The 24,036-nt window shown below is 36.9% G+C and overlaps 1 protein-coding gene across 1 annotated transcript in view; it reads right to left on the bottom strand.

Moving 5' to 3' along the window:
• The window catches only part of LOC139963463 (putative methyltransferase C9orf114), a 33,740-nt gene that overhangs the window by 8,061 nt on the left and 1,643 nt on the right, over positions 1-24,036 (bottom strand). The window contains exons 4-12 of the mRNA XM_071964256.1: positions 23,257-23,345; positions 22,736-22,806; positions 21,855-21,947; positions 18,530-18,579; positions 17,759-17,889; positions 16,655-16,733; positions 14,018-14,219; positions 10,565-10,712; positions 9,969-10,064 (exon numbers count right to left, since the gene is read on the bottom strand). Coding sequence (XP_071820357.1) covers positions 9,990-10,064; positions 10,565-10,712; positions 14,018-14,219; positions 16,655-16,733; positions 17,759-17,889; positions 18,530-18,579; positions 21,855-21,947; positions 22,736-22,806; positions 23,257-23,345 — 938 coding nt within the window. The 3' untranslated portion in view covers positions 9,969-9,989. The remainder of the gene's footprint in view (positions 1-9,968; positions 10,065-10,564; positions 10,713-14,017; positions 14,220-16,654; positions 16,734-17,758; positions 17,890-18,529; positions 18,580-21,854; positions 21,948-22,735; positions 22,807-23,256; positions 23,346-24,036) is intronic.

Here is a 24,036-nt window from a genome sequence, read left to right as displayed (position 1 = left end):
TTCTACTTATTTTTTTTTTTTTTTACTTATTTCTTTGAAAGAAATTTAATCTTTCCCAGTTAATATTCATTCAGCTGTTTATGATATATTATTAACTCTATTATTCAAAGCCTTCTGGGAGCATTTCCTTCCATGGAATTCTTTTTGTTTTTGGTATTATATCATCTTTGAGATAATATTTTTCTTTTTTTTTGATATTATCTCCTGGTTAGTTTCATAGCTTTTCTTTTGTCAATGTTGATTCATGATTGGACATTGTGCAGGTGGGTGTTCACTATTATCTTCCTGTTATAAGTTAAGTCATGTTTTTATGTTTGTCTTTTGACTGAATCAAGAGAAAATAGATTTATAATCTTTTATTCTTGAATTTTAATCTTTTATTTTTGAATCTTTTGTTTTTGAAATTGGACAAAAATCTATGAAATTCGGTAATCTGCATTTTTACAAGGCTCTACAATGGATTAAAAATGATAACAAAGTTTAAATTTAATCCATCTTTGTAATTAAGTTGAAAAAAAAAATGATCTCACAGAAACATCCCGTCAATTTCCAATCTAGTCTTTTTCAAATACACTAGAAGAAAACTTTATTACAATGCTGTAATTTTTCCCTCCTAAAATTCATTCTGTTGAATTGAAAGGGACACAGAAAGAAGGAATAAACAAGGTGGACCAAATTTAATTATAAATGTTGGCATTCAAACAATAGAACTCTTCATCCCACATAATGATGTCACTGCTAATTGCTAATTGGCTTTGTGATGTCATCAGTGAGTCAAAGGCATTCATACACTAATTGAAAAAAACCACTGCAAGACTTTGCCCTTCCAACAAGACTCAGTTGTGGTAAACATTTAATAGTCAGCAGTTGCCACATCTGGAGAAGGCAGAACAATGGACATGGTCACAAAGAGCAAATATTCGGGAGTGATGTCATATTAACTGAGTGGATTGCCATGATGTCATCGGTGAGTCAATAGCTTGAACTAAATCAAACTAATGAATAAACATTTGTCAAATAGGGCAACTCCCTGCAACTTTGAGAGAGTATTTGCAAAGTCTGAAGGAGAAGGTATCAATTAGTTGCAAAGAGGGTCTTAGCAACTCATCACAAGGGAATTAATAAAGTGGGATGGTACCAATTGTGGTTTTATATTTAGTCAGCAACTTTGAGAAGATTTCACATATATGGAGAAGTCAGAAAACAATGGCCATGCTACTACTCACACATCAAATATTCTGGAATGATGTCATAGTTAAGGTGAGTAGTGTGATGTCATCGATGAGTCGATAGCTAAACTAATGAATAATCATAGATCAGGGACTTGTTGAAAATATAGACAAAGCTCTCCTCCTCTGACTCCGTTGAAGACACAGTGGTTGAAATTAAGTTGGGATGGAGAGTTAAGCAACCCATCACAGGTTTCACAGGCACACCCATTGATGTGATGATGGTTTCAAGGGTTAGGTTTTGAGGGGTTTTCAGCTTGCAACATGAAGAGGCTGGTCAGACATTTGTCATTAGGCCAGACAGCCCGGCTGTCCAGTGCACTGACCTCCATCAGATATGACCTCTCACCAGATGCAAGTACTCTGGGGGTCATTTATGATGAAAGGATTCGAATCAAAACCCCAAACAAATATTAATGTCCCATATTTCAGACTCCTACCGCTGCACATTTCAAGACCCTACAGTACTTGAATGAATAATACTTCCTGTATCCACATATGAATGTAATGTATGTATAAGCATTTAATTAACACTGTGCAAAACAAATACAATCTAATCATAGCATCATACTTTACTGTTAATTCAAATTACACTAATTTATTCTGTCCATTTACAAGTATTTACATCACGATATGTGTCACCGATGGGATCTCTCAAAACGTTGGTGTGTCCAGACCTGAGACCTGACAAGAGCGGTTTGGGGGGGGGGGCGGGTTGGCTACAGGCCCTGAGCCTGTGGGTCAATAATTTACATTACAGAGGGAACAAGGAGAGTACAAAAAAATAGGCTGAGCATTGAACTTTTGAATGATCACAAATTTTGGATGGTTTATTGCTGTGGAGATAAATTGGCAATCACAAGGAAAATACTCCAACAAGTTTTTCTAAAAAAAAAATTTTAAAAACACTTTCAGGTGAAATATTGACAAAAATTAAACCCAATCTAACATGTCTTCTGGCAAAAACCTGACATTTCACTTTGCAGCATTATCCCGGTCTTGTTTTCCATTTTTTTCCCCCATTTCTCTCCGCCTTGGTTTTATGATTTCCACGTTGCAGAGACAGTCAAACGCCTACGAGCAAATTCATGAATATTTATAACCGCTGCCTTATCTCTTGCAGCGCTGTCACAGCTTGAGATCAATAACCAAATGCAACATCAAATTTATGAGATATTTTATTGACTATTTCTTTTATAGATATTATTATGATTTATCCATCTTCAAGTTCTCTTTCTCTTTCCTAATTTTTCCGACCCACCGTGGTGGAGAAAGAAGAAGAGGAAGTGACCAACCAGGCGGGGAAGGAAGGAAGAAAAAAAATTGCACCAAAGGATTCTTGGTAATCAGATAAATTTTGACATTTTTTGACATTTTGATTTCAAGCTTTTATAGATCTGAATTGCTGGGAGGCTATACTACCTCTCTGAGCTAGATAAATTATCCCTTCCTCCTGTGAAGCACATGGATTCACCACACAAAGACCGATGAATAATTAACACAAACACAGAGCATAATTCTCTTTCAGCTTTGGTGTGCCTTACTTTTTGGTTTACACATGTAAAAGCCTTGTCACATGTTCTCAGACAGGAGGCTAAGATGTACGTGCAATAAGTAATCATGTACGTGCAATAGGTAAGCATGTACGTGCAATAAGTAACCATGTACGTGCAATAAGTAACCGAGCGTAAGATACTTGTCTTTCTTTCCTCTCCTTCGGTCAGACTATGGGATACATTAGTGACTATTTGACTTACACAAGTGTTGAAATTTTGTATGCAAAATCTAGGAAACTTGACCTCCATCAGATATGACCTCTCACCACATGCAATATATTCTGCGTCATTTATGATGAAAGGATTCGAAGCAAAACTGAACAATTTTACGTCCTATATGTACAGGCTCCTACTGCTACACATCTCAAGACCCTACAGTACTTGAATGCATACCACTTCCTATAACCATAGATGAATGTAATATATGCATATGCATATGCATTTACTTTAATACCACTGTGCAAAACAAAGACAATCTCATAACAGCATCATATATTACTGTTCACTGTTACTTTAAATTACACTCATTTATTCTGTACATTTACAAGTATTAACATCATAAAATGTGTCACCGATATTTTTTCCTCACAAATTGCTGTGTCTAGGCCTGACGACAGGGTTCGTCAGGTAAGGCTGGGGTGGGGGGGGAGGCGGGATGGCTTCAAGCCCAGGAGCATGTTTGCCAATAAGACGACAACAAAAATGGACCCAGTGGTGAACTGCAGACTTATGGGGAATCATTTTATTCAACTAAACACAAAGGTTGAACTTCTGAGGCAAACGATGAATACAGATTAAGAAACATGACAAAGCAAAAATACTGAGAAATTTATAAAGTAACAACTTATAATTCTCTCCTGGAATTTGAACATAACTTGAGCTACTGGGATTTGAAATTATGTGGAATACGAATTCAGAAAGAGCTACTTCAAACGTTCTTGAAACTCTGTCTTGATATAACCCACAGACCACCTGCAGTGAAAACCTCTTATAGTTTACTAAACAGAAATGTTGGGAAAATACACCAAAATATCCATTTCAGACCCGCCCAAAATATTGTAGGTCTTGCTGCTTTTGTACTCTCGGCGAACTTTTCAAACTGTCATTTTTTTATATGCCATTCATATCATTAGTGACAATTACGTGTGTTCATCAGCCACGATCGACTGATAGGATGGACATGACGTAATATGCACTACGTACTACGTTACTACGTACTAAGCACACGTCACCAATACGAATAACTCCACATCACTGAGCAAAGAAGATTTCATCTTCATCGTTAACCGTGACCCTTGAACTCTGATTACTTCTCTTATAAACAATAATGATTTTGACCATCTTCAACCCCTGACTGTTTAACAGTGTAAAAACTAAATCAAGAAGCCCCACATAAAAAGCTCATTAAAGACCATACGCAAATGTGACGTAACGGCATCTATGTGGGTGTTACCTAGCGGCTAGTACGGTGGAAACGATACAGCTTTTCAATTGTGGAAACGACAACAAAAGAACAACCTTGCTGTACTAACAGGCTAGTTTAAAAGAAAACTGGGTAAAGACGATCAAACCTTCACTCGGTATTTAATGTTAAAATATAGGACTCGACTATGACTTCTAGTATAGTTTCCTTTTAACACTTTTAATTTTTGGAATTTTCTGTCCCCCAATATATATAGATATATCTCTAATATATCAATATATAAATTGAACGAAATTGAACAATAGGAGAGTGGAAATTTGACGCTAAGGCGAAAAAAGTTGTTTCGCCTTAACGTTTTTACTACCATTTCTAGGCAAAATTTTACCGTCGCAAATAGTCTTATCTTGTTCTCCACTGTCTAAAAGTTTTAGGGTCAGGGTTAGGGTTATTTATTCTAGTGTGCGAATCAATGGGGAATTCGCCCTACCGTCGAATTTAGCGGTATATATATATATATATATATATATCTATATATATATATCTAAAAGCAAAATTCATGTAACTTTTACGAAGACAAAGGGTAAATGATAACACTAAGAACAAGATTAAGGACTTCTTTATCGGAAACAGAATTGGAAAGAACAACAACAAACAAACAGCGTTCTTTGTTTAAGATTACCTCCTACTTCTAAAAATAACTTTGTTCCTCCCATATTGACTAATGAGGCGTTAAAAACAAAGACACTATCATACACATGTATAGTTGACCGTTGATATCACATGACTAATAAAAACCACATATATACACATACCATCACCATGAGTTGAGAAAAGGTTATGAAATACAACTTTGATACTGAAAGGAACCAGGGGCGTAGCGAAGGGGTTTTTGTTGGGGGGGTGTGGAGAATTTGCAGACGGATCTGGAAGTGGTGACTGAAATGGGGGAGGGGTCTAAGGGGAGGGGGTGTCCCCTCCCCTTTTGAAAATTTTTATTTTTGAAATGTCCTTAGATGCAATCTGCTGTATATTTTAAGTCAAATTTGATTTGCCGACGGATTTGGAAGTGGTGATTGAAATGGGGGAGTGGTCTAAGGGGAGGGGGTGTCCCCCTCCCCTTTGGAAAATTCTTAGTTTTGAAACTCCTTAGATGCAATCTGGTGCATATTTTAAGTCAAATTTGGCACAGAAGAAGCTCCCATTCTCCTTTTCTCTATTCAGCTTTCCTTCTTTCTTCCCCTTCCGCTCTCTTCACCTTTTCTCCTTTTGCCGACAGACCCAAAATTTGCCGACAGCGACCAAATTATTGGGGGGGTGTGACACCCCCCCACACCCCCCCGCCCCGCTTGCTACACCCCTGAAAGGAACTAATATCGTGTGTGTTTTGTTTACTTCGTTTCCTCTTCTTTACGTATAACACTGGTCGTGCCTGATTGTTTGTTGTAGTTTCAAACATTGATATAGAATTCATAAGTACAGATGAATGATATTAATTGGGTAATATTTTTCAAAGGGAAGGGGAGGGCGAAGGGGTGGGCCAGGGAGAGGGAAGGGGAGGGACTCAGGGGAGGGCTCAGGGGAGGGGATTAATAAATTTATACGTATACATATCAACTGTATTAACTAATGACTGGTTGGACCATTAACATACCGAAGAAAATTTGTCAACTTTGACCATTCCATGTCGACAGGACAGGAAACAGGGAGTGGGGAGGGGGGAGGATGGGGCACAGTGGGAGGAATGACAATATGGTAATATACAGATACAAAATACCATACAAACATACCATACCATATCAACAAACAGAGAACTTGATATTAAAACTGATAATATGTCAAGCTACACAAGTTGAATAATCTTCTACTTGAATGTTGGGCTGAATAGCAGACAGAGATAAATAGTCACTGGCTCCATATGTGACAAGAATATAACCATTGCCAAAATGCAAGGTACATACAGCTCACTATTTCCACTGGGTAAATGTTGGCCTGTTATCTTTCCAAGAATCAGACTTGTTTTCTAAACAGTGCACCTGGTTTGAAACTCCTTTTTTTATTTGTTTTTGTTTGTTTGTTTTTTGTTTTTTTTAACAGGTGTAGGTAATGGCTTACCATAAATTTAAAGGGGTATTCTGGTGGCCAAAATTTATTGGGCAACAAAAATTTCAGCAGAGAATGAAGGATATCAAAATGGTAATATTATAATATATATGCAAGTAGAGATTTCTGAGAAATATCTAACATGATGACATCAACTTCCACCCACTGGGATCCACTTTCTGGTTTAAGGGTGGCTTCGTACGGCCAACAAAAAAAACAAACAAAAAAATTGGTTTTACTTTCGAAATTTTTTTTATTTACAGATAGGATCAAGATAGTTAGAGGGGGTTTTCCACTAATAATTTTCCATGTAAGAGTAAAATCGATGCCGTCGGAATATCCCTCTCTACGCTGCTAGTAGACAAATTTCACTGTCTTGCCTAATACATTTTCTCACAGTGATGATGAAACCCAAGTATGATTAACTATTTTCACTACTTCCTTGTGGTGTCACCAGGTTGTTTAAATATTTCCGCAAAACTGCACAGAACTAAATCTCCTATTCAGGTTCTGGTGAACAGTTTATTTGGTTGCCATTTCGCTCATTAACCCACAAAAAGTCAATGACATCCAATTTGTTCTAAATTTGGTAATGGCAGGAAGATTATATTTGTTTACAATTGTGGTAGTAGAAAATCCTTTTCAAGTATTAATCACAGAGTTATGTCCATTATTGTGTCGAAAGTCAACAGTTCAAGCATAGCATGTGACTGCAATTTGTGTGTGTGTGTGTGTGTGTAACGTACTTCTTCATACATTGTTTACGCAGTTAAACAAAGCGTTCCTTCTGTAAACATGACAGCAGGAAACTTTCACAAAGTGTGATTAGTATTGTCTATGAAGTAAGGAACGGGTAATTCCTGAAAATGCCTGTGTAACGTACTGAAGAAGTTGCGTAACATACTGAAGAAGTTGCGTAACGCACTGAAAAAGTTGAGTAACGTACTGAAGAAGTTGTGTAACGTACTGAAGAAGTTGTGTAAAGTACTGAAATAGTCGGTCACGTACTGAAGAAGTTGTGTTACGTACTGAAGAAGTTGTGAAACGTACTGAAAAAGTTGCATAGTGTACTGAAGAAGTTGTGTAACGTACTGAAAAAGTTGTGTAATGTACTGAAAAAGTTGCGTAACCTACTGAAGAAGTTGCGTAACGTACTGAAAAAGTTGTGTAACGTTCTGAAAAAGTTGCGTAACATACTAAAGGAGTTGCGTAATGTACAGAAAAAATTGCGTAACGTACTGACAAAGTTGTGTATTGTACTGAAGAAGTTGTCGTACTGAAAAAGTTGTGTAACTAACTGAAAAAGTTGTGTAACTGAAAAAGTTGTGTAAGGTACTGAAAAAGTTGCGTAACATACTGAAAAAGTTGTGTAACATACTGAAGAAGTTGTGTAATGTACTGAAGAAGTTGTGTAACATACTGAAAAAGTTGTGTAACGTAGTGAAGAAAGTTTCCAAACTCATGCTTGTACGTGTAATGAAAAGAGAGCGGTTCTGCTCTTGTAAGAAGATTTTCAAAGTAAACCTGATAGATTTAGATTTAAATGGAAACTTAACCTGGTAGTTTGAACTGTAATTAACTGATATTCTCTGTCCCGCTTCAAAACTAATTACACTTGAGGACGTGGTACGAACAAAACTGAAGGAGGGTTCTCAAATTACACCGTCGTGGTGTAACTCTGACGTAATTAAGATTAAAAAAATATTACCGATGTTAGGAAAACTTGATAAAATACAGAGAGTTATTAAAAACAAGATTCCAACAGCTTTGTAGCTTCTTCCGTTGCTGATGTATCGAATAAGAGCAATCAAACAAAATTGTGAGTAAAGTTAAATAACATTTAATGGAACAGTGCACTGCAAAAATATGTGATGTCAAACAATAAACTACACCAAAATCTACTGTTTTTACTTCTCCTTTTTTATTGGTAACTGAAGTGATTTATGTAACCTTGGAAAAATATTACATCGTTTATTCAGGGATGTCGTGTATATGTTGCTTTAGGAGCGATTGAGTAAACTTGATGAAGTATTGATCAAAATCGTGAAGGTTTCCAGGTTGCAACCGTTACATAAAACCAAACAAAAACCAAGAACGATGAAATATAAAAGGGGTTTAATCTATAATTTATCTGTGGCCTCACAAGTTATTGGGCACTGTTCTTTTCTCTAGGTTTTGGGGTTTTTTGTTTGTTTTTTTAAATTCCATCAACGAAGCAAGTTATGAAGACAGGACTAAACCCTGAATCTGGTTGTTATGCTGCAACAGATCATTTTTACACTGCACCTGCTTTTTACCTTTTACCATCAAATCATTTCATATTACCCGGCTAGGACAATGGAATGTTCCACCACAACATCAATAAATAAATAAACACACATCTAAAACAATAACAAAATGCTAGCCAAAATGTAGCTTCCTTAAAGTATCATTTTTCAGTGTTGAATTATGTCACAGATGAGTATTTAAATGTTAGCAGACAAAGCTACTTCAATATTTGTACAAATGCTTCTTTGTGTGATAATTTATGCAAAATATGTGTCACTAGAAAAGTGTGTCCACCCACAGACCATCCGAGACAGATAAAACTAATGAATGTTGATTACAATAAGTGATGTCTGGTCTCACATTATCTGTGCCTTATCGATGCGTAGGAGAGGAGAAGGTACGTTTGGTTAATTGGGTAATCAAAACCATCCAAAACAATTTAAAAGTACCTTTTTTACACTTCACCGATATAACCGACAATTTATATGAAGTATTAATTCGACACAAGAATACAACGGATTGGGCGAAGAAGGCTTCAAACTATCAGTTACATTAATACTCAGACACTTTTGCACATTTGGTATTAATTACATGGAACTGATATTTTTCACAATATGATGTCATTTAAAGGAAAAGAAAACTGACAAGTGAAGTTCATGTGAAACTGCATAATTTGCGGGATTTTAAGGTGATCTCTTCATATCGACATCTTACCCAAATTCTGTAAGTACAACTACGAATAAAATGAGCAAAAAACAGAGAGATTTTTCTGCTCCATACGACCCAATCTCTCTCTCTTGTTTTTCATTCGATGATTACTGAAAGGACTCTTCCTTTTTTGTTTTCTTCCTTTTTTTCATATTTACATGTTTACTCTTTTCAGTTAAAAACTGTCAGCTGTTTCCGATGATGTGATATGCACTGGTTTACCCTGCATACTTGCCACGACTACCCTAAACCTTTCAAAGTTATTTATATAGGAGTGTTAGCTTAGTGGTAAATGCCAGTGTCTTTCAATCATAAGGTCCTGAGTTCGAGTCACACCAAGATTAATGTATGTCGTCCAGTTACAGAGTTGTTGACGATCGACAATTCATAATCATGGACTTTAAATATGAATCTACTTGCAGGAGGATCTAAAACACATACATTAATACATGCATATATGTAACTCAAGAAAACCTCAAACTTTCAGTGAACCCAACCCGACAGCTGTTTTCTCTTCACCTAAAATGGAACTGATTACACCCACACTGGAGGTGTAAAAGATCATGAAGTGGAGAAACCAAAAATAGAAGAGTGCTGACATTCAGTTCTCTCGACCTTTAATTCCGATAATGCACAATTTTCATCTCTCTTCTTCTTAAAGATAATAAATTTCAAAAGACTCACCCACTCTCTCCGGGGGATGTGTCACGAGTCTCTATCGGAGAAGCCGGCTTGCGCAATCTTTGGTCGTAGGAGGGACATGGTGATAAGCAGGGCTTCCTGCAGAGTGCAAACGGAATCATGTGATGTCACATCCTTATGTTTTTTTTTTCATCTCTTTCTTCCCTTCTTTTCCTTGTCAACAAGGAATTCCATTGACAAAGGTACAAAGTAAACGATCTCAAAGCTTATGGAGAGGAAGGATGCGTTATTTGTCAATGGTAAAAAAAATATATATAAAAATATATATAATTTTGTCTGTGCAATGTGTCGACATTTAAAAAAGCGCCACAAAGTCTTTATTCAGCAAGCAGAGTGAAAAGGAAATAAACAGATTTTGTTTAACTCTGGACTTTACAGCTTTGTGTCTGTTCAAGAAATTTGTAGTTTTATTCTTTGTTGGTGTCAGTATTTTATCTTTGTCTTGAAGTCGCTAATCTCGGTGTTGTTATTTTTTTTTATGAAAACGGTGTCAGTTACGCTAATGAAGCTATTGACTGACACTGGACCCCTAAACACCCCTTTTCACCCCTCTGCACTGAATATTTTCATCTTTTTACCTCTGTTCTGATGGTTCTGCTCCCCTGCCCAGGACAAGTATTCAAGTAGTGATCGAAGAGAAGGCCCGGGTCATCAATTTTCAAGGTTTCATCCCCGTCCAGGCTGTATTCCAATCCCTTCAACCCGCCAAATACTACCAGCAGGTGTCTGTGAGAGGAAAATTTAAAAATAAATGAGATAACAACTTATTAAAAACAAGAGCATCAATGACGCAGTATCTCAATACTGGAAGTTCTAATTTTGATTCCTAATTTCATTTCTTTGCTCTGTCTCTACAATTATCAATATCAATCATGGATTCATGGTACAACAAATATAGAACTTGCATTTACGCTACTTTGCCAAGAATAGTCTCTGCAGGTTACACTTCATCCTGCAAGTGTTGCCTTTAGCGCTCATTGCCTGTTTGTCGAGAGAACGGCGTTGCAAGATAGAGTAATGTCATAGAATATTTAAGAACTTGTTTTTTATGTGGTATCCTTCATCTTGGCTCAGTCTCTGTTGGACGTCAATGACAACGGCCAAAGAAGAGGCAAACAACTCGACCATATTCTTGATGCCCGCCTTGAGAAAGCTAGGCCTATCGACCTACTGTATGTTACTGTAGACTGTAGTGGTAACTACCATAAAAACTGTGTCTACTTCCAAGTGTCAAAACAACCCATGTTTTTCCATCTCAGTTTTTCTGACATGAAGATTTCATGGATTTATGACTTGGAAAAAATAATGTACAGTACAAGTAGATTACAAGTTTTAATTGAAAGTGATGGGTGGCCTCCTCCTCCCCTAATAGCCACCCCAGTTCCTCTCCATTTTAGTATAATTTTCTTTTAATTCTTTGTATATTTGATGTCAAACATCACAGGTTCAAAAGAAAGCTAAACATACTTCTTATAACCTTATAGTTATACAAATTATATCCTTATAAATAAAACATAACCTTATACAATTTTTATAGTCTTAAGTTTTGATACTATGGCCGGCTTCTCTTTTATACATACTCCAGTGAAAATAAAATGTGATAGATTATTATTTTTGTTTTTAATTCTTTTTTTGGGGGGGGTATTGAAATATACCAAAAAAGCTGTTAATTCATAATGATGCTTCATTCTAGAAATGTACAATATACACTCTATTCCAAATGAATAGTTGTTGTATTATCCCATTAACATTATGTTAAAATTATGGAGTCACAGTTAATATATAAGTTGGAAACTAAACTTAATTAAAACACACTGTAAGGCAATCAAACAAACTTACCCGAGCCCAAAAGCTGCCTGAACACCAGTACAATGCTAATGTGGCTATTACTAAATGAAGGCCTAATATAGGATGCACTAGGCCTAAGTAGCCTTCAGCAGTACAACAATGTGTAGGCCTATACGTAATTATACAAAAATACCTGATGGGCAAACAAGGGCAATCAAACAAAATTATCATGACCCTTGCTCTGAAAAGCTACCTGAACACCAGTACAATCCTTAAATGGATATTACTAAAACCATGGAGCTATAAACAGACGAAGGCCTAATACCAGCCGCGTACCTAACAACAGTAGAGAAAATTGGTCGCAAGGGTAGCCATTTTCGTATATCTAACATGTAGCTGCCATGAGTCATAGCCAATCTGCTACAACCCAGACTTGGAGGCAGGGCTTAATCATCAAAAACAGGGAAACATGGGTAAAAGTTCCCTACAAACAAGTTTTGGAGCGTGTGCAAAAAAGGCTTACTACAACTGTGTTTCAGCCCGATTTGGCCCAATTTGGACATAAATCGTTGAAAAAGTCATAGAATGAGTTACAATTCTGGAATAAAAATTAGTAACTTTTGTTGGCCTATATGATATATGCTTGCTCTGGAAATTCCAGAGAAAAAGAACTTTGTATGAAGATGCTGAAAATTTTTTAAGAGAATAGAGAGTCCCACTTACTGTTACAATATCTCTATACATGTAATATATTGAGATAAAGAAGGGAAAAAATGAAAACCATCATTTATCAAGAGGTAACAAAGATAAACCAATGAAAACCCCTTGAAATACGTAAAAAGTAAGGGGGCCTGCCATTTCGATCCTAACCAAAGTCTTCTTCAGATGTTCTTTTACACATTCTTTTTACCAAGACAGGAGTTTTGCATTGTATAATCAGTCTGTGATACTTCTTTCTCTTTGGGGGAATAAAGGGGTCAATGGCAGCAAACGATTCCAAACGTGAGACGGAAACAGAGAATTTCAAATACGAGAGAGAAACTGATCGTTTCCAAACACGCACAAATAATACTGCTGCAATAAAATGAGAAAGTTGTCAACTGGTCCACGATGAATTGATTTCAAAGGGATGATTATCCACATGCTATAATATCATTGGAAACGTTGGCACACTCTGATGCTATTTTCTCATCTGGTTGTTTACGTGATCAGTGTCCAATTTCTCAGAAAGAGAGTTTTCTTAAAGGTACAAGTTTCAATGGATATTTCATTTGAGGTTCATCAATAGCATCACATCTGTACCCACAAAACATACCGTAAAATACTGCAGTAATAATAACCCTTGAATGAATCGGAAGTTGGTAATAAAAGTATTCAATTTCTAATTTCAGCAGAACTTTAAGCTTCGAGTTACTGCTCATATCCTGTAAACCAAACATTGACTTCTTTTCAAGTAACATGATACTTTTGTCTCTAACGCAAATCCATACTATGATCCAGTTATAAAATCTTCTAAGCTTTCAGAAAGTTTCAACTTATTTCTTTTAAAAATGTTTATGCAAGAGTTCATTGCCATGGACTTGGCCCTGCTTGTACCCAGATCTCCATCTTACCAAAATGATTGAAATTTTGGAAATTCACTTCGGCCTTCAAAATAATCGGCCCACAGTCTTGCACTAAATTGACTATGTGGACTCTTACTGTCCTAGGCCCAAATTAAACTTTAATTTTTACTTAATAATGAGAGTGGTCACACATAGAAGAGTGTTTGAAGCTGGCATAACAAACTTTCCACCTTTGTCCATGTTAAAACATGTCCAAAATGCCATGTACTCATAAAGATTTGCCAGTTTTTCAAGCTTTTTCGATAGAACTTTCTTCCAGGTTGTATTCTACTCGATTGTTTTTTTTTCATAAGCAGAGGAGACTGAAACAACATTCTCAATATTGTCACTGTCTGTAAGAAGCAAGCTTTCCCTGCTCGTTCATATCCTCCCCCCGCACCCCGCACCCTCGCACCCCCGCACCCCCCACCCCAACCCCCTTTTTGTTCTGTCTTTCATGTTACTTTTGTTTGTTCGTTTATCAGAAGGAACAACAAATTTAGAAGGGTTCCAGAACTTTTGATCAATTCGTGACAACAATAGCTATTTTCATATTCACAATTATCATGGTTGAAAAAAAGAGAAAAATAGAGAGAAGAAAAAAGAGAAAACAAGTCAACGCAAAATAAAAACACTCACTTGAAGGAAGAAAGTTGCGCATCGTCGGCATTCTCTCCCTTTTCGGACGTGCCGATGGTGAGGTCGTAGCCGTCGGGATGTGGACTCTCAGAGAATACCGCCCCCAGACTAGAAGCTAACCTCACGCTGTACCCCCAGTATATACCCTGCTGTTCTCTCGGTAAAGATGGGGCTACAACTGTACCTTGGATTGCCTTACCCTCTGTAGGAAAATCACAAAGAAATATATGGCATTATAAGAAAAGCTTTATGTTTGACGGGTGTCAACTCTGTAGGGAAACACATTAAAATGGTTCTATTAAAAACAGGGGTGTGCAACCTAGGGCCCGCGGGCCACATGCGGTCCGCCAGTGATTTTTTGGCAGCCTGTGAGAAGTCTCAAGAAAAAGAAAAAAAATCAATCTATTTTACATCATCACAAAAACGAGCTAGCTGCTTAGAATTTATCGGCACTAATGATGCTGTCAAGTAGGCCTATTATCCCCATTAATTATCAACTGTACTGTATTGACATTATGTTTTTGTGAATACAGATTAAGTACACACACCTACTGCTTGAAAGTCCTCGGAATCAAAGGTTTCAACAGCAGGTCATTGGTAAGGTGCGGCCCAGTCAATTTTTTACCCCTTATATCTGGCCCATTCATTCCAAAAGGTGGCCCACCCCTGTATTAAAAAGATGACTTTAAGCAGCATTTTAGTCCTGAAATGTTATAGTCTTAGAAAAATTTTAGAAGTTTAGTAATAATTTTTTAATTTTTCCAGTTTTTAAGATATTAACCTTTAAAATATGCTTTAATCTCTGAAATGCTCCTTTAAGGCTACATTAATGAGGACATCAGCTCTTCAGTACAGGCCATTATGTTAATCCATTGTTTTATGCAAGAACTAAATACATCAAGCAAAACATGGTTCTTTTAACAAAATATAAACAACACAGCATCCTTTGGATGACCTTTGACACCAATTGTCCATGAGAAATTTGTAACACATTGTAAAAATTATTTGAGACCTGTAGTGGTATTAACTCTGCCTCCCAGCCGTCAGTTAGAGGCAGTTTTACCTTGTTGAGGGGGCTATTCAAGATTTTAGGGAAGGATGCTTGAGGTGGCATATCCTGTTAGAGTCCATATCCATCAGCCAATTTAAGAGCTGCCGGAGAACATTTTGTTGTTACCTGTTATCAATCATGCTCTATTTTTTATGTGGCTTCCATGATGAAGAGCATGAATGGAAGTACATGTGGTGAAAAAATTGGGTCAACTGAGGCAATTTTAGACCCCTTTAGGCCTCCCAGTGTTAACTACTGAGTGAAGAGGTTTGTTTACAAGTGACGAAAACTTCCGGCTCGGATAGCAAGAAATCTACATGGTCATGATACGGAAAATTGATGGTGCCATTAAAGGCCAACTTGTCAGCTATCCGGGGGTGGGTAGCGTTTAGCTAGTGCAAACTTCTATCTAGACTTAGAGATCACATTACTTTTGTGATTTAGTGTGTAAGACAATGGGGCTTTTAATGGGCATATGCTACCTTCAGCTGGTTATTCGCCATTTTGAGACGATCAGATCCACATGTTCTTTAGATCAATAGTTCATTTCGAAGCAGATAACTGCAGTAAAGTATCAAGATTCTTAGTAAACTACTTAAGATCCCTCTTTGGTCATGTATGAGAAGCTACAGTCATGTGTTTTTGAGTTAGGTTCAATTTTATGATTAACTGAAGAAGCCAGTTCTGTGTCTTATTAAAGTTATGCATAACTATAGCTGCTGTACCACTTCTGAGAACGCAATGCCTGTCTCGCAGTTCCTTTATCTTTGGGGATTTCTTTGTTTGTCTGGCCTCGTTTAGAGGTTTTCTTAGTTTATCTCCATTGTCTTTGTTGCCATTTACCTTTGTCAGGGTGGCGGGTTTAAATGTTCTTCCGGAATCTTTAAAATTTGGGTGCGTTAAAAAAACTGGCTCCTTCTTGTAGTACTAGGCCTATAGAATGTAACCAAGTATTCATCTGTATTATTGTGATCCTTATATCAATTTTGATCATTTATCTTTGTTATGATTTTGTATTAAGTTACTATAGTTGGGGTTTTTGACTGTTTTTACATTCAAGTTCATGTCCTTCACTATCTACCCCTTTCTGTAGCATCGCCCGTTTTTGGTTATGTTGCTATGGTTACCGTAACCGTGCATAGTGGTTTGGTCCTTCATTGTGATGTTACTCTTTTACCTCAATTAGTAATAGCTAACACATGATTTCTATGCATTTAAGTTCAAAGTAACTGGCAGTTGCCCACTGGACTAGTCAGCTGAAAAGAGTGACGGCATTCTCTTTATAACTTTTCAGGATTTTATGACCATACACTTCTATTTTTACATTTTACTCGCCCCTAATGTCCTGATTGCCAGGCCCCTTTAGCACATCTGTTTTGTCTTACATTTCAATAAAATGTTTATGATTTGTCATTTGTTTATGTTTCAACAGTTCACCGTGGAATAAAGAATAAATGGAAAACCAGAGCACCGACCTTTGGCTGTTTATTTTAATATTTTCACGGTTGGCGCTTACTGGTTATTGAGGGCGCCCTAACTTTTAATAGCCAGTACAAGGCCATTAAAAAGGCTTATATTTTTCTTACCATGTTCCACATTTTCATCTTCGTCTATTTGCACAGTCACCCTAAGACCAGCTTGGATCTGTTTGTCAACTCTGGCCTCCTATAACAGAACCCAAAGAAAAATCAGATAAAATGTTACAAGAGAATGGTTAGTAACCCTCATTAGTGTATTTAACACATATAAAAATTAATTCTCAACCATTGATGGTAGGTAGTAACTATTATGAAGGAAACATCAAATTGACAGCATAGTAAAATGAAAATTTGAAGAAAAAATATTATAATATATCTTTTGAAGAAATTCTGAACAATGACCGTAACTTTACAATTCTTTCTGATATGTGAGCACTACAGATCTTTCCAGTCGGGAGTTTTTGCTGTTTTGGAATAGATGCGTCCATCAACGGTTTTATCCGTAATGCCCACCGGTGACAAACATTAACCACCAGTCAAAATAATAAAAATAGAAAATAAAACTATGGCTAGAATAAGAAATCAACCAGTGACCTCTGGGTTACAATGCCAGGGCTATACCAACAGCCCTTTAATGCGGCGATCCCTGACTGGGGGTGCCATTCAGAGGGCAAAAGTACTTTGCATACGGTGTAACCAGGGATACGCCCAAGTTTCATTCGATACAACCCAGAAAGCAGTGGGGAGGGATTCCAAGAGAAATTCGGCATTTCACATACAACTATATCAGGAAATGAATAGTTGCTCGCTTTTTGTCCTTTTACATATAATTTGATCAGTGAATGAAAGGTACTTTTTAAGTATTTATACAACTATATCACTTTGCCCAGTCAGTTTTCCATTATTCATTTACGTATACAGTCAAGTTAATATTCCCGTGTCAAATTTCATTACCTTTCATGTGGCTTCTACGGCTTTTATCAAAGAGATAATCGTCAAACATCGATTTTATCCTCTGTAGAAGGATCTCTTGTAAAATTTTGATTGAATTAAATGGGTTCTTCAAAGCAACTGGTTGCACTAAACTAAAGCTAGGACTAAAGTTCCTACTACAGATTACTACTGAGTCAACTAGATGAAAACAGAGCTACCTCTTCTGAATCGTAAATAACCCCCCTTTTTTTTTTTCACTTCTGATAATCGTATCGTCACCTTTTTTAGGCCGATGTAGACACATGATCCCTTTTTCTTGCTTGGTGTGTAGTTACTGACCACTCCTTCCCTGAACGGTGACTTCTGGTCGGCTCGGAGGTGATGCGGACAGTCCAGAGGATTCAGCAAACCTGGGAGAGGTCAAGGCTTAACAATTAGACGGAAGGGATCGAGTTAAAGTATCTTCTCCTTCAGTTGGAAGAAGCAGAACGTTTTTGTAGCGAGAAGATTCTTCAGAAACTTTAAGAGGACCATATCAAGCTTCACTTGGATTTTGCTGGTCTAAACTTCAAACTTGGAACCTTTCCGTGCAACAGACTGCTGAGATTATCATTTGAAGTACTCACCACTCAAGAAGTCAAAATGTCTCAATGTTTCTAATGTCTCCGTCTCTTCATTGAGAATAAATCAGATCAAGCTGCCTGTGAGCTTGGCCTGTAATATTTTAATAGCATTACATACTAAAATTTATTCATACGTTATTTTCTGGACCCTCCAAAGAAAAAATCTTCAACATTATTTGGAAAAAGAACTCCAAAATATTTCCCAGTATTCATCACAAATTACCAAACCTTTCGTTTGCAGTATTTTTGCAAATCTACCCCAAATTACAAAAGAAGCTACTAAAAGTACTCTGCATGCGAATGAAAAAAAAAGGGACACAAATATGCACACTTATTTATGCCACTGAGCTAAAGCAAAGACAAAACTAAAACTAGAACCTAAACCAGGCTTTCTAGTTTCAACTATTTAGGTTTCTTTAAAACTTACCAGCATATTTCAGATCTTGGTGCATCGGAAAGAAGTTTTTCCGAAGATATCTAGAAGAAATACAGAAATAAAAAGAAGTTAAAAGCCTACTTAATTTACAAAAAACCTTTAATGAAATGCACTGATTGTGGTATAGAGCCGATGTCCATTTGAATATAAACAGCTGCAATCATAATATCAGTCGAAACCTATACGATGAATATTCATGACTTCAAGAAAGAGCTTTGGTTCACAACATAGTGGAATGTGACTTATCCTGCTCTTACCGGGTCTAGTTATGGTTGAGACGACTTCATTTCTAATCAGACAACCAAAACGATCCTCAAAGTTTAGTTTAATTTAATCTAGTAATTCTCAAGGGTTAGCATGCTTACAGAAGCTCACTGACAGCCTATCCATGGGATGATTGCGTATAAACACTGGCTTATACCGAGCCTTCTCATTAAAATGAGGGTTCAGAGAGTCATAATGCAGTAGTGTAATTGTCGCAACCCTTTGCACTCCAAGGACAGTTTAATTTAGTTTAGTATTTCCCAAGGGTTAGGACGCCAACAGACGTACATTGAACCCCTATCCAGGTGATGATCGTGGATAAACACCGACTTATATTAAGCATCCTGTTTTCGATGAGTGTTCAAAGAGCCACAGGGCAGGCGCTGTAATTGTCGCACCCATAACTGCTGCCTGGACAGTCACTTAACATTTCCATCGGACAGCTGAGGGTATCCCTCCGGCATTTGACCCATTTCTCACATACCGAGGGAGGTGAAGGCACCCCATGCATTCAAATTTTTGAAAACTATTGAAAGAACAGACCAATCCCATGTTACCAAATTCAGATGCAAGAAATACCAGTTCCACAGAAGACTCCGCTCTACGACACTGCAAAGTTTCAATTTGCAGTGGGTCAAGAATATTTTGGTTCCCGCTGAGGATTTGAACTGGGAACCTAACGATTGTACGGCAAACACTCTAAAGGGCTACAGCTTCACCATTGAAACAATCAGTCAATTCAATAACACAAACCTGCAAGAGTCAGTCCCAGTATAAATATATTAACATAATAGCTGTCTATGCTATTGTAGAATATATATTTGATTAGACAAGAACTAAATAGTTTATGCCTAAGTGTGTAACTCTTGTTGCCATATGTAGCTTGAATAGGCTTACCAATATTCCCAATTTTTGTAACCAGAAATACCAATTCCACAGAAGACGCCGCTCATCAGCAAATTTGAAATAGGTCAAGAGAATCTGGTTCCTACTGGGGAATTGAACCAAGAAACCTAATGGTTGTGGATGGAACACTCTAAAAGGGCTGCACTTACACTTCCAAAGCAACCATTCAATTTACAGGCAGATGTTTTCATCATACCTTCCATTATACATTAATACTGTTGGACAACCAACCTTACTGTTTGGACAACCTCACATTAAAGTGAAAGGTCATCCAATAGACTATCAGCAGGTGTTCTCATATATCAGCCGTCCTATACACAGTGACGCTGTTTAGACCGCGAACCTTGTTGTTTGCATAACCTAACATAAAGGGTGCAGGTTACCTGAAGATAAACCTGCAAGTGTCAGTCTTAGTAATAATATATTTACATCATACTCAATTTATGCAAAAGTAGATTACCAACTTGAGCAGAGCGTAAACTAAATATTCTACGACCACAGTATGTCGTAACTTGAAAGAGGCCTACAGAATACATGGATTTGTAGGAACTTGTAGATGAGACATAGAGGAATTGAAACCTCAAGTCAGACTTCCATCTGTGACAAACGAGACCCGACAGAAAATCAGCAACGGGGAACTGAAACAGGAACCATATTTGACCAAAACCCAGAGTTGATATTAAAAGTCAAAATTATTTTTCTTCTTTTTTTTCTTAAAGCAGCAATTTGCATTGGTTCTCGAGATTTTCCAATACTAGAATACTTTACCAATGACGTAAACTAAGCTAAGTGTAAAGTTTCAACTCAAACTATTCCCGAAAAGTGCAAAAAATATGACATTTTCTGATTTTCTTATTTTGAATCTTTGACTTCGATAGACTCCTCCCACTTATAGGAACTTTGTGAATATGTATAACGGACAAGGTACTTAGGTACAAGGTACTAAATAGTAACAAAAATCAGCTGAGGAGATGTACGTACTGCGCAAAGGGACAGTTAGGCCATATCTCATTACAAACGATGCCCTAAAAACCCAAGAAAATTCGTCACTCCGCGAAAATAAACCAGCAAGGATACATAAGAGAGAAAGTCATGGAACCAGGAAGAACTCGATCGGTACGTAACATTCGCGAGAACGATATTGTATCACTCTACTCGGTATTACATAGGCCCTAGGCTAGTTACTGTAGTACAATCAGACCTATTAGTGTGTGACTTACTTTGGTTAGGCCTGAATAACGTTATGTACACGCTGTGAATTGTGCACTAAAAGCAATGTAGCTATGAGTGTAGCGCAATGGGGGCCGTTAGTTTCCAGACCTGTTAGTTTCCTCTCTTGAAAAACCTTAGTTTCCTCCTCTAACAACATGGGAGAAAATAACGTTTTTCAGGAGAGGAAAGTAACGTTTCTCATAAGGGAATGCAATAAGGCATATTGGCTAGATGTAATACCGCGTACCGAGGCTGAGGGATTACCATGCGGATGAATGAGTCTATTTTTAGCACCAATGCATACATAAACATCTCTTCACTGAGTGGTTGAATTTGAATAGGCGGTTTGTAGAGCTGCATGTGATTAATACTAAATGATTTGCTTGTGTCAGGGAGACACTTATCTCAGAATCATATAAAAGCCTTAATTTATTGCTAATTAACGTTCGCTGAGTGGAAAAAAGTATGAGAAAGTCTTAGTTTTGTCTTTTGTGATTGTATTATGATAAAAACTTGATAGACACGGAAAAATTGAGGAAAAATGGCGACTCAACGCAAACTGCTGCTTCAAAGAAAGCATTTTGACTAAACAGGAAACCTAATTGTCTACAAGATTAATGTTTTACTTGCAATGTCTAAACTTTGTCAGATGTCACTCCCCCATCCTTACACCCCTCCCTTCACAATATCCCAATAACCTCCCCACCCCCCCACATAGGCAAAAATTCTACACTACTAATCATGGTGATGAGTTTCACTTTTCTTCATCAACAAACTGTCACCACTGACATTTTCACTTTCAAATCATTCATCACCAAAACAGAAATTTTACTTCAGTTTCATGTATTGTTATTGGTTTCCTGCCTGCCGTTGATATAGGATTAATCATATCATAATCTTTACCACGGAACCTACTTCAATTATTTTTACTTACTGTGGGCATTCCAGATACTGTAGGATTCTAGCCAGCTGGACATTGGCTTGACCCTTCTTCCCAACACCAGCAAATGACCCTTCAGTGCTATCACTGTGTATGAAGAAGAGAATCTCATTTATTGGTTTATAGTTCATTTTAAGCACTTTTAAAGGGGATAAAAGATAAATGTCGGTTTCGATGGGGCTCTCCGGCATTTCTGTACAGATAGGCTTTGTCATGTCGGTTCTCATGCCCCTGTGATCAATGCTCTTTACATGACCTCTGAATGAAGTTGACACAGACGTGTGAGAGTTATCATGGGCATGGAAACACGATGGATGAATTTACATACAGCCGAGCTGGTTGATTAACTAGTTCAAGGTTCCACTCGTGCAGTTTGGCAAATCCAAAAAAAATTTGCTCTAGTTAAGATGCTTTAAACAATTAGTTTGACTTGAGAAAAATAACAACTGAAATTGTATATACTACTAGTGATCAACCAACAGCAGCGTTATGGTCTGCAGTCAGAGACCCCAGCTTGTCTAATATGATGAAATGTTTTATCAAACTTTATGCCCATATTTCTTCTTAATGAGTAATCTCGCCTTTAATGGGTGGAAACATGTTACCTCAAGTTTATAAGAAATTGGATACAAAATGCAACTTTTCGTCCACTTGCATTTCTTCAGAATACAGGCTTGATAAAGACTGTGATATTATTCTGTAAACACCACAGACAGGGTGCTTCATATCAGCCTTCCAAGTCAAATTCATCACCTTACACTCCCCAGAATCCAGTTGAGAAATTATTCAATTTGTCATTAATAAATTCAAAGCTGGTGCTTTAAAAAAAAGTTAACATAAGTATATGAACTTTGTAAAGAGACTAAAACTCTTACCCTTTAGTAGAACCTGTCTCGTCAAATATGACCACTTCATCCACACTGAAGACCACAAGGGCTCTCGCAATCTACAAAGGACAAGTTATTGTAAATAGAATTACTCATTCGTAGGAAAATGAATTTAAGCTCGAGAAATGTAACAATTTTGAGACGACTGCCAACGACGAGCATTGCGTTTACCAATATACAAATTTGTATGAAATTTAATCATGTTGAATTGCATCCATAAGTGTAATAAATGTAGCAATTTCATGACGTCTGGCAACAGCATTAGGGTAATTGGATATTATGTGTATAATGCTACATGCACCTGTTGCTGATCCAACTTAATTGAAAACATGGCAAACCATTAATGTCAGAAACACACCTCATTCAAAGGACTAAACTTCATTCATTTTCACCCTTCTCTAGCAACTCCCTGTCAACTCCCATTTCTCTTTCTAACTGCTTTCTTCACACACATGTCAACCAAATCACTGAAAGGACTAAAAATAAGTTCAAATAACAAAGACTGGTACCTGTCCAGCAAGGTAAGTTCTCAGTTCTGGTGATTGAGCATTGTCCATGATGGATCCAGGTAAAGCTACACTGACTGTATACTTTCGACCTAAAACGAACAAACAAGAAAAAAAGAAAGTGTTAAGACATCAATCCAGACATCGATGCTTAGAGATCTTCACTGGCTGCCCTTCCAACAAAGCATCTTTTTCAAGCCTCTATTCAACAACTGCAGCTATTGCTTTGCTTTCAAATATAAGTGTTTTAGAAAAACAAAATTTAAGCTCTAAATCTTGCATTTCTTGGAATAATTTTGTTGGTACTATCTTCACTATAACAATGGAATCATACAGTCTTAATTCCACTACTTATCGTTGGATGCATACTTTGGATGAAGAAAAAAGGGTTCTTCGATCAACAAAGGTTAAGACAAAATTACCTTGATAAACTTCAAAAGCCATGAGACTTTCTTGCTTAACAAAAATACCATAACAAAAATTAGCATGCAAATGAAGGTATATAGGTATCTATTACAAGTAATTAACACTATTTATATTAATTTGTTTCTTTTGTTCCCTATGTCATTGTTTATTAAATTTATTTATAGAATTTCTTGAGCTCAGAAACAGAGGAGTGAATTTACTAAACTTATCATTTCCTGCATCAAAAATATTTCTCTTCACAAATTGCCACTCTGGTTTTTATTACGAATACACAAGAGAAAAATTGGTTTCATTTTCAAAGGGAAGAAGAGGTGTGAAAAAATTGAGAACAAGAAACAAATTGAGTAGAACAATACC

The sequence above is a fragment of the Apostichopus japonicus genome, chromosome 22, assembly GCF_037975245.1.
Source record: "Apostichopus japonicus isolate 1M-3 chromosome 22, ASM3797524v1, whole genome shotgun sequence".
Taxonomy (NCBI): domain Eukaryota; kingdom Metazoa; phylum Echinodermata; class Holothuroidea; order Aspidochirotida; family Stichopodidae; genus Apostichopus; species Apostichopus japonicus.
The sequence above is the reverse complement of the archived record's forward strand: the minus strand, read 5'-3'. Positions and strand labels throughout refer to the sequence as shown.